The following is a 10,000-nucleotide window of genomic DNA, read 5'->3' as shown; positions in this document are numbered from 1 at the left end:
GTTTGTTAAAGGTCCAATTCCACTTCTGATCGCCTTTCTGTTGTTTATATAACTCAAGAAGGATTTCGGATTATTTTTACAGTTGGCTGCAATATTTTCTTCATATCTACGCTTTGCCTGACCTACTAGTCTTTTTACTCGTCGCCTGGCATCATGATAAAGTCTAATGTTTTCGGGCGTGCTTTGTTCTTTCTTTAACCTGTAAGACAATTTTCTCTCCTAGACTGAGTGTTTAATTTCGCTATTAAACCAAGGTGGGCTTTTATTAGTGTTATTTCGCTTCTCGCACAAGGGGACGAATGTGTTCTGCTGAGTGAGTAAATGATTTTTAAAGCTTAGACAGGCTTCCTCTATATTGCCGTCATCTGATAGTTGTATTTCTGTTAGTTTTTGTCGGATTTCTACGAAGTTAGCTCTTTTGAAATTGGGCACCTTTACTTTATTTTCAGTCACTGATGTTTGAGCTCTAATGTCGATGCGCACTAATTTATGATCGCAAGAACCGAGGTGTTCTCCTACCGTGACATTACTGACTAGGTTATCTTGGATACTTATAACAAGGTCGAGTATGTTATTATGTCGAGTTGGTTCAGAAACCATTTGGCTTAGATAATTTTCTTCTAAAAATTCGATCATTCTATGGGACTCGCCTTCTGTACCTGACAGTGTCGCCCAGTCGATATGGGGGAGGTTATAGTCTCCTAATATCAGTGAGTCGTTGTTATTAAGTGACTGACTTAAAACGCTGTACATTTCAAGATCGTCATCGAGTGATTGGCCGGGAGGCCTGTAGGTAACAGATATATTTAAATTGACTTTTGCAATGTTTACTCGCACGCACAAATGTTCAACGTTACTGTCTCTTGGTGTTTTGTCAGTGGGTTGCAAATAACTTTTGACAAAAAGGGCGACGCCACCACCTCTATGGTTTACACGAGAGAGAGAGAGAGAGAGAGAGAGAGAGAGAGAGAGAGAGAGAGAGAGAGAGAGAGAGAGAGAGTGTGTGTGTGTGTGTGTGTGTGTGTGTGTGTGTGTGTAAGTGAGTGTGTGTGTGTAATTCACCACGGCCTGATCACGTGTTGGACTCGTAATCGCCAGCAGGTACCCTCCCGACATGAGCAAGTGCTCTTTATCGTCGATCTCTCACACCCCATCCCTCTTGCTCAAGGGGGGGCAGTAACCACTCCTAGTCAACGGAAAAATCCGGTCTGAGCGGGCTCGAACCACCGCCCTGTCAGACCGTGAAGCCTGGCAGCGCAGCGCTCTAACCAGTTGCGCCACGGAGTTTGTGTGTGTGTGTGTGTGTGTGTGTGTGTGTGTGTGTGTGTGTGTGTGTGTGTGTGATTCACCACCACCACCACGGCCTGATCACGTTTTGGACTCGTAATCGCCAGCAGGTACCCTCCAGACATAAGCAAGTGCTCTTTATCGTCGATCTATATATGGGTACTGCCAGGACTGTGTGTGTGTGTGTGTGTGTGTGTGTGTAGTGAGAAAGGAATGAAGCGGCACCAGATATGACACGACTGGTTGATCGCGGCTGAGGGAGACTGGATGGGTCTGGGAGGGGAGGACGAATAGGGTGGCTGTCAATAGATGTAATGAGCCGAGTATAATCTGCCGGATGATACTGACGGTTATCACTCGGGAGACAAATTAACGGAAGGGATGTGACGGGTGGCAACAAGTATCTGGAAGCGACTCGACGGGACAGGAGATTACTTGTTTTATCCTCGGCAACACTCGCTGGATCAGCCTCACGAGACGCGATAACATGGACAGAGATGATGTGGAGCTTAGTGTTTTTTTTATTTTATATTGTTGATATTTTCCTTTCTTTCTTTTCTTTCCTTTTGTTCTGTTATTATTATTATTATTATTATTATTATTATTATTATTATTATTATTATTATTATTATTATTATTATTATCATTATTATTATTATTATTATTATTATTATTATTATTATTATTATTATTATTATTACCCTTTGAAAGGCGGACCATATACTCCATCCAATGCTGTAGTGAGTAGAAGGCACAGACAACTGCGTGTAAAGGTTTATGCCGATCAAAAAGACACACGCGGCACAGCACAGAGGGTATGGGAAAAAAATCTTTGACAGCCGTTATTTCGAAAAGTTAATTTCCTTGTTTTCAGCTCCTACTCTGGTTACACTATTAATTTTATTATATTCTCCGTGGCTTCATTTGAAAGAGTAATATCAAGTAATTTTATTAGTATTGAAGAATTATTTAAATATTTGAAAAAGAAAAAAAAGTCTAAAATCTATACATACGTAAACAAAATCAATCTAAAAAAAAATAAGCTATTATCATTACAAATTACTGAGAATCCTCATAGCTATCTATGGTGTGTTTTCAATTCAAATGACTGAAAATTACAGGCTGTGAATCAGGTCATTTTTAAGATCCTAAATAAAAATGTAATGAACCAACTTTCATGAAACCTTTATATAGTCATGAGTGTAAACATAGATATAAAGTATTAGAATCAAGGCCACAGAGACAAAACTCTGAACCCCCTTGGCGCTCCCTTAAAGTTTTCATCAATAGCTATAGTTATATCGATCACACAGTTATCTAAGAGGAAGCTCCTAAAACAGTTAATATATATATATATATATATATATATATATATATATATATATATATATATATATATATATATATATATATATATATATATATATATATATATATATATATAAATAACACAACAAGTCACTGAAACCCTTAATAAGAACTGAGCAGGAATGCTTTTGGAGGTCAAAGTCCATAGCACTAAACTATATACCACTACTACTACTCTTAGAGCGAAGGGGCTTGAATTAGTGCCTCCTTCCCGTCGCGACATATGAATCAGAGACAGACATTAACTATACCATTTTTTTACAACAAAGGAGACAGCTCAAGGGCACAAAAAAAAGGAAACACTAATAAAAAAGCCCGCTAGTCGCTGCTCTTAAAAAGAATCCAAAGAGGTGGCCGAAAGAGGGGTCAATTTCGGGAGGAGAGGTGTCCTGATACCCTCCTCTTGAAAGAGTTCAAGTCGAGGAGGAAATACAGATGAAGGAAAATTGTTCCAGAGTGTACCAGCGTGAGGGATGAAAGAGTGAAGATGCTGGTTAACTCGTGCGTAAGGGATTTGGACAGTAAAGGGATGAGCTTTAGTAGAAAGTCGTGTGCAGCGTGGCCGCGGGAGGGGGAGAGACATGTAGTTAGCAAGTTCAGAAGAGCAGTCAGCGTGAAAAAACGATAGAAGACAGAAAGAGAGGCAACATGGCGGCGGAATTTAAGAGGTAGAAGACTATCAGTAAGAGCTGGAGAGCTGATGAGACTCCACTCTGTCCAAGAGAGCTGTGTGAGTGGAGCCCCTCCACACGTGAGAGGCATAATCCATACATTGGAAAGGATTGTTGTGATACAGTGAATTTACCGTACCCAACGGTTATGTTTCTCGCAAGACACTTAACTCCTCCAGGACAACTCCACAAAACCACAACCCCTTACCACCAACACAGCAGGTGTGCAGGCTTTCCCCGCAAGCGCCTCCCAGAGTTACAACGATAATCCTAACAGGCCTGATAGTAATACCTATTTGTAATCACTGTAGGAGGCACTTATCTTTCGACGGGTTTCAAAAGAAGTGGTCTCTTGAAGTCTCGTCCTAGAGGAGTCCTGTAGTCCTCGAGACTAAGTATAAAACGGCACTGCCGCGAGTTAATGTGGGAGTGGCGAGCGCTGATGACGTGTTGTCAGCGACGGAGCTGTTGATGGAGTGGACCGAAAGTCAACCACGTGGGTCTAAAGAGGTATTTTGAATTTCCCTCGCCAGATGGCGTGGCTTTCGATCTGTTAAATTATCCTTGCTCTTTAATAATAATTCCGCAAGGGCAATTATTTATTATTTCATGAAAGGAAACACTGAACTATTGTTATTCCTTTCATGGTAAATGTGTTTCGTCTTCAGGCAGTGAATAAGGTGATTGTCTCGGTCTGGGAACCGGTGAGCGAGGTATTTAAGTACCATCCAAGGCTTATTTGAGCTCAGACGATACGCTTAGTTGGCTTGAACTCTCGGCCCGAGACTAGTTCCATAAGGGAAATAGTTAATTTGTCTAATCCCCCGGTTAACTGACCTAATTCCTAACAGGATATTGTTAAGTGGCCGAAGAGGAATGGAGAGATCTATGCTAGGTAGGAATATAATGGATAGGACACTGAAAATGGATAAGAACAGACAGGCAATAACTAGCAAGAACTTGCAGTGGTAAGGAAAAATACGGAGGATAAAGGAGGGGATGGCCGAGTGGTCAACGTGCGGGTGTGGTAAGACCGGGGACCAAGGTTCGAGTCCCACCGATACACGTTAACAATTTCCAACCCTCTCCAAGTGGCGAAAGATTACCCACATGGTGCCCAGATCTCTAATCAACCCTAACTTCAGTGACTTTGGTCATGAAGAGCACCGGGGGAAGCATGGGACAAGCTAAGTCCTATATCACGGCAGCCACTACAAATAAAATTCTACGCCACGAACGGCCTGCGGTCGTCCAAGGGATCCCTCAAGAAAGCCTGCCGGCGTTGTAGGTGGTGGTGGTGGGTTTTTGAGGGTTGTTTGCCCTCGCGGGCTATATGCCAAAGGCTGGCAGCAACCCCCCTCAAAAAAAATAGATGGATAAAAAGTGATAGACTGGAAAATACATACTGATATGTAAAGGGAAGCCGTTCAAAAGGTGGTGTGAGGAAAAAAAATGAGGAGCGTTTACATCAATATTGTAATATTGGGAAGGCGGTGGCTGAACAGATAGCAAGACGGCCCCGCGTTCAGGAGGACGCGAGTTCAATCCCCGACCGGTGCCACCAAGCTGGAATTTTTTAGCCGCCGCCGAGTGGCTTAAAACTACCCACATGCTGTCCAGAAGACCAGCCATCAACCCGGACTCTAGATTCTAGGATTAAAGATGAGCTCCGGGAAGGCAGCATGAGCCAATGCAAGATGGCGCCACTATAAACACTCGCCTACGCCAGAACGGGCTGGGCCGACCATCAGGACCCACCGGGAAGAAGCCTTGGACCGACCATCAGGATCCACCGGGAAGAAGCCTACCGGCGCAGTAGGCCAAGACGTAAAAAAAAAAAAAAAAAAAAAAATACAGGCACAGGACAGAAACGATCTGAAACCCTTGGGAGAGGCCTATGTCCTGCAGAGGAATGATACAGCCTAATAATCATGGTTATTATTATAGATATTTCATAGATCCCTTCCAGCAGTGGCTGGATTCCTGGCCGGGTTAGTAAGGAGGCTGCTGTTTGGCTGTTGGCCGGAGGGGTGTCTGACGTCACACAACAGAATCGCGTAGGTCCAGAAAATATTCATAATTCTTAATTTAGCTCATCTGTTACACAAGAATGGGAAATTTTGTTTGCATCATTGGAATAACCAGTGATCGTACAACTTTAACAACATTTTCAAAACAGGCGAGGGGATAATAATAGAGTAATTATGGTGAGTATGCCAGATAACAAAATTTAATGATTATACCACATTTTACAAATCCTTCCTTGCCTCCTCATAAATTGTACTTTATCTGAAATCTGAAAGTACCATCGTATTCAGGAAAATTTTATGTACACGAACAAACATTTTATTCTAGAATCAATTCCATAATTGATGCATATATTGATAATCTAAATGTCATCTCTTTAAACTCCTAGATCAAAATGTAGTGAATCAACTAAAAGTTTCTCTGGCGTTCTCTGACTCCTACTCACCGCAATTACTTATTTTGTTTTAACATATCGAGTTTTGAATATCGTGTTTTAGTTCTACAATCACTATTTAATACACTGATTCCAACAAAGTTTGCCTATGTAGTGCAACAGATGAGCTAAGTAAAGGAATATGATTTTTTCTGAACCTAGGCTAATGTGTTGGGTGACGGATATGTCAGACACCGCCTGCTTGCAGCCAATCAGCAGCGTCCTGACATACTCGCCTATTATAGGAGACGGATCTGGTAAGGTAAATACACTTTTTTTTAATGTTTTCGTTATTATCATTATCATTTTGACTATCACTACTATTATTATTATCATTATTATCATCATCATCCCTGTCCTTATCCCGTTTTTAATTTTTCTTTTTCCTGTTTGTCCATTGGATTATATTTTGCTAATCCCAAATCCTACTTCTACTCTTCCATCCCCCCCATTTGTGTTCAGGGCTCTACACACAGCCCATCCAGTCAACGAACTGGTAAATATGAAACAACAACAACAACCCCCATGTGTCACCCGCAGCGTTGGGGCGGGGCCGTGATCTCACTTCCCTCCCCGAGACCTGACGGACGGACTTCCCTCTCTGTCCAGCCCCTCCCATACTTAGGTAGGCCACTCGTTCCGTTGTGTATATGAGGAGAATTGTAAACCATTGTAACTACTTCTACTCTTCCTTTACACCACTGAAGATGGTGGCAGTGTCCACCGAAACTGTTTGGTTAAAAATATAACTATCGTCTGCCAGTGTGGGTTTTTATTTATACATCAAGAAATCACGTCATTGTGATTAGCTGGTATACCTTCATCATCATCATTTTTCGAATTATAATAGTTAATCCTTGCATCGTCAGCAACTGCAGTTATTTTGTTTCCTTAGGATATTATGGTTAGTATTATAAGACTTTCGCTTTTCACATCAGCTGTTTCTAAAGGTCAAAGAGAGGGTCAGTCGGGTTCTAATGAGTGTTTCTTCGGGTTCATGGTACAGAAGAAGGGTCAAACTACAACCAGGGTCATAAAACTACTCCTGTAAATACCCACAGCTCATACGCAAGCCTTATCAAATATGTGTTCTTGGGCAGTGAAATGTCTTGTAATACAACCCTATGTTTCCGAAATTTATGAGTCAATGTCAGTCACGACGGCACTGTGTTCGGAGACCCTTTCTGTCAGCGCTATCGTAACTTTATATTCTTCCCCTTCAGCATCTTGCTCCCTCTTATTCAGCTTTTGTGAAGATTCAAACAAGTTGCAAAAATGTCTCTAACTTCTGATGATTTTTTTTATTAGTTTTACGCTTCTCTGTTTTTCCTGACTTTCTCGTGATTCACACACTTGAAAAGATGGAGTTTTACAAGACTTAACTAGATGATGCATACCTGCTCTTTCCCGACGACTGGAAGGTCTGTTCTGCTTGCTACTGAATAATATGAGGTATTTATATTTTTTTCTCTGTATAGGTTTTCCCCGAGGGTTCGCAAATACAATGCTCGAAAAGTGTTTCTTCACATGAATTATTACTGCTCCAACAAGACGTTTAGACATAGCAGTCACTTAAAGCCGTCATCTTCATTGCCTTTGTCTTCTACTCACTTATTGAAACAAAGGCTAATGCCAGCTTTGCATTGTTAGTGATGAAGAGTTTTTGCCTCTATTTTTTGTTACATTTTGACAAAGGCAATCGAGAAAGTTGATAAGCCGCCAAACCACGGTGATATTTGCTGACCTTTGACATAGAGAGTGGAGTCTTCCCGAGTGAGTGAATGTCAGGGGAGCAAACTTTTTTATGATCTTTTTTTAGTTATTTCATCTATTTTCTCCTGCCTATGACTTCAACACTTCTACAGGTTCCTCACATTTGGCATTGAGAGTGGAGTCTTCCCCAGTGAGTGAATGTCAGGGGAATATTTTTTAATCCTTTTTTTAGTTAGTTATCTCATGTATTTCCTCCTCCTGCCTATGACTTCAACACTTCTACAGGCTCCTCACATTTGGCATTGAGAGTGGAGTCTTCCCCAGTGACTGGATGTCAAGAGAATATACATTTTTTATCCTTTTTTTGCCAGATTTCATTGCTTGGCTGCTATTTTACCTGATTAATTATACATCTGCGTTTCAGAGTGACAAGATAAATTAAACATAACTGACAGTGTTTCGATATTCACTGGAAAACTTTTAACACGCGAATTTTATACTATTAATAATCGGGTAGTTCACAAAAAAAAAACATAGTAAAAATATCTATAGAGACACCCAGTGCCAAACTCACCTTGAATATCCTGCAATAGAGGTAGATCATCGCAATGCAGGGAATGTAAAAGGAGGAGAGTGAGGAGCAGATGATGAAGTCTGCGTTGTGGAATGTACATTCAGTATCAGGGTCAGATTTCCTCTTCGACGCGTTCCACTGGTTGACGAAGAACAGGGGGATGCCGATGGCTGTCGACACCACCCAGATAATAGCAATGGTGAAGACAATACGCTTGTTGTTCTTGGACTGGGCGTACTTGATGGGCTGAGTCACCGCGATGTACCTTGAAAGGGCGAAATAGTGATGAGGACGCAGAAGTGGTATAGTGCTGACAGTGATGTTGTTTTGGGTAAATATGGGAGATTGCTATAATGATGGCAGGGCTGTTGTTATTGGTGGTGTTAGTGTTGGCGGTGGTGGTAGTAATTTTTTTTTTTTTCATGAAAATGAGGGAGGAATACAAAGAAAAAATTATTATTATTATTATTATTATTATTATTATTATTATTATTATTATTATTATCATAATTATTATTATTATTATTATTATTATTATTATTATTATTATTATCATTATTATTAAAATAATAATAACAACATTACTAATATTGATAAAAAGAAGTAGAAGAAGAAGAAGAAAAAGAAGATGAGGAGGAAACGAAAGAAGGAGAAGGAAAAAAAGAAGAAGAAAAAGAAGAAGAGGGACCAGAAGAGCAGTTTGAGGAGGCGGTGGCTGAGTCGACAGCGTGACAGCGCCGCGTTCTGGACGACGCGAGTTCAATCCCCGCCCGGTGCCACCAAGCTGGGATTTTTCAGCCGCCGCCGAGTGGCTTAAAACTACCCACATGCTGTCCAGAAGACCACCTATCAACCCGGACTCTAGATTCTAGGATTAAAGATGAGCTCCGGGAGGGCAGCATGAGCCAATGCAAGATGGCGCCACTATAAAACACTGGCCTGCGCCACAACGGGCTGGGCTATACCATCAGGCCCCTCCAAAAAAAACAAGCCTACCGGCGCCACAGGGGAAGATGTAAAAATAAATAAATAAATAAATAAAAGTGGCGTGCACGGTTCCGCTAATCCGCTAACCGCTAACTGGCAAAGATATTTTTTCGTTAGATTATTAACGTCTTCGCTAACTTTGGAAACAGTTAGCGGACCAATTAACTTCCGCTAGATGTAGTTCCTCCACTAAAAAATCACACAGGTTTGTTGTTGTCCGTTGTGGGCAGACACAGCACCAATTGAGCCACATGGCGCAATAATTCCAGGGCTTCCACTTTTGGGTAAATTACGCCTTAAAGTTGGGTACTTGGACAACTATTAGGGAAACTTTTTGGTATTTTTGGGTAATGCATCTTCCATTTCTGCACTACTATTGGAAGTTCATATATAAGGCATAAATAAAGTGTATGTTGAATTTAATTTGTTTATTTGTGTACACCTTTATCATCATCTGATTTTGGCATGCTATACCTTTCTGGAAAGCTTTATGTCTAAGCTACAACATATTGAAATTTCAGGTCACTAGGTCTGTTTTTAAGGGTTTTACAGCCAAATTACTAAACCGAAGCTAAATCCATATAAAAAATTAGCGTTAGCTTCCACTAATTTCTTTAGCAGTTTAGCGTAAGGGAAGCTAGCTTTTTAGTTAGTTAGCGGAGCCCACCCCTGCAGAAGAGGAAGAAAAAGAAAAATAATATAATGATAATGATAAAGCGATTAGAAAAAAGCAAAACAAATATATATGTATTAAGGGAATTGCACCAACACAAAGAAAAAAATCCCGAGTAGAAGTCAGAAGGCACGGGTACGATCCACCGGCACTCCCTGGTGTTCATTACAAAAAAAAAAAAAATATTTCTAGTAACATGGTGAACTCATGCGGTTCAAAGAGACAAACTGAAGAGGATGGACGATTAAAATATTGTGAAATATGAA

At 40.8% G+C, this 10,000-nt stretch overlaps 1 protein-coding gene across 1 annotated transcript in view; it reads right to left on the bottom strand.

Annotated features, from left to right (window-relative positions):
• Window positions 1-10,000, bottom strand: part of LOC127002314 (dopamine D2-like receptor) — a gene marked incomplete at its 5' end in the record, with an annotated part of 32,326 nt that overhangs the window by 15,411 nt on the left and 6,915 nt on the right. Inside the window, one exon of the mRNA XM_050868122.1 lies at window positions 8,075-8,339. Within this exon, the coding sequence (XP_050724079.1) occupies window positions 8,075-8,339 (265 nt within the window). The remainder of the gene's footprint in view (window positions 1-8,074; window positions 8,340-10,000) is intronic.

Source organism: Eriocheir sinensis, chromosome 23, assembly GCF_024679095.1.
Source record: "Eriocheir sinensis breed Jianghai 21 chromosome 23, ASM2467909v1, whole genome shotgun sequence".
In the NCBI taxonomy this organism is placed as follows: Eukaryota; Metazoa; Arthropoda; class Malacostraca; order Decapoda; family Varunidae; genus Eriocheir; species Eriocheir sinensis.
Note: the sequence above shows the minus strand (reverse complement) of the source record. Positions and strands in the feature narration are given on the sequence as shown.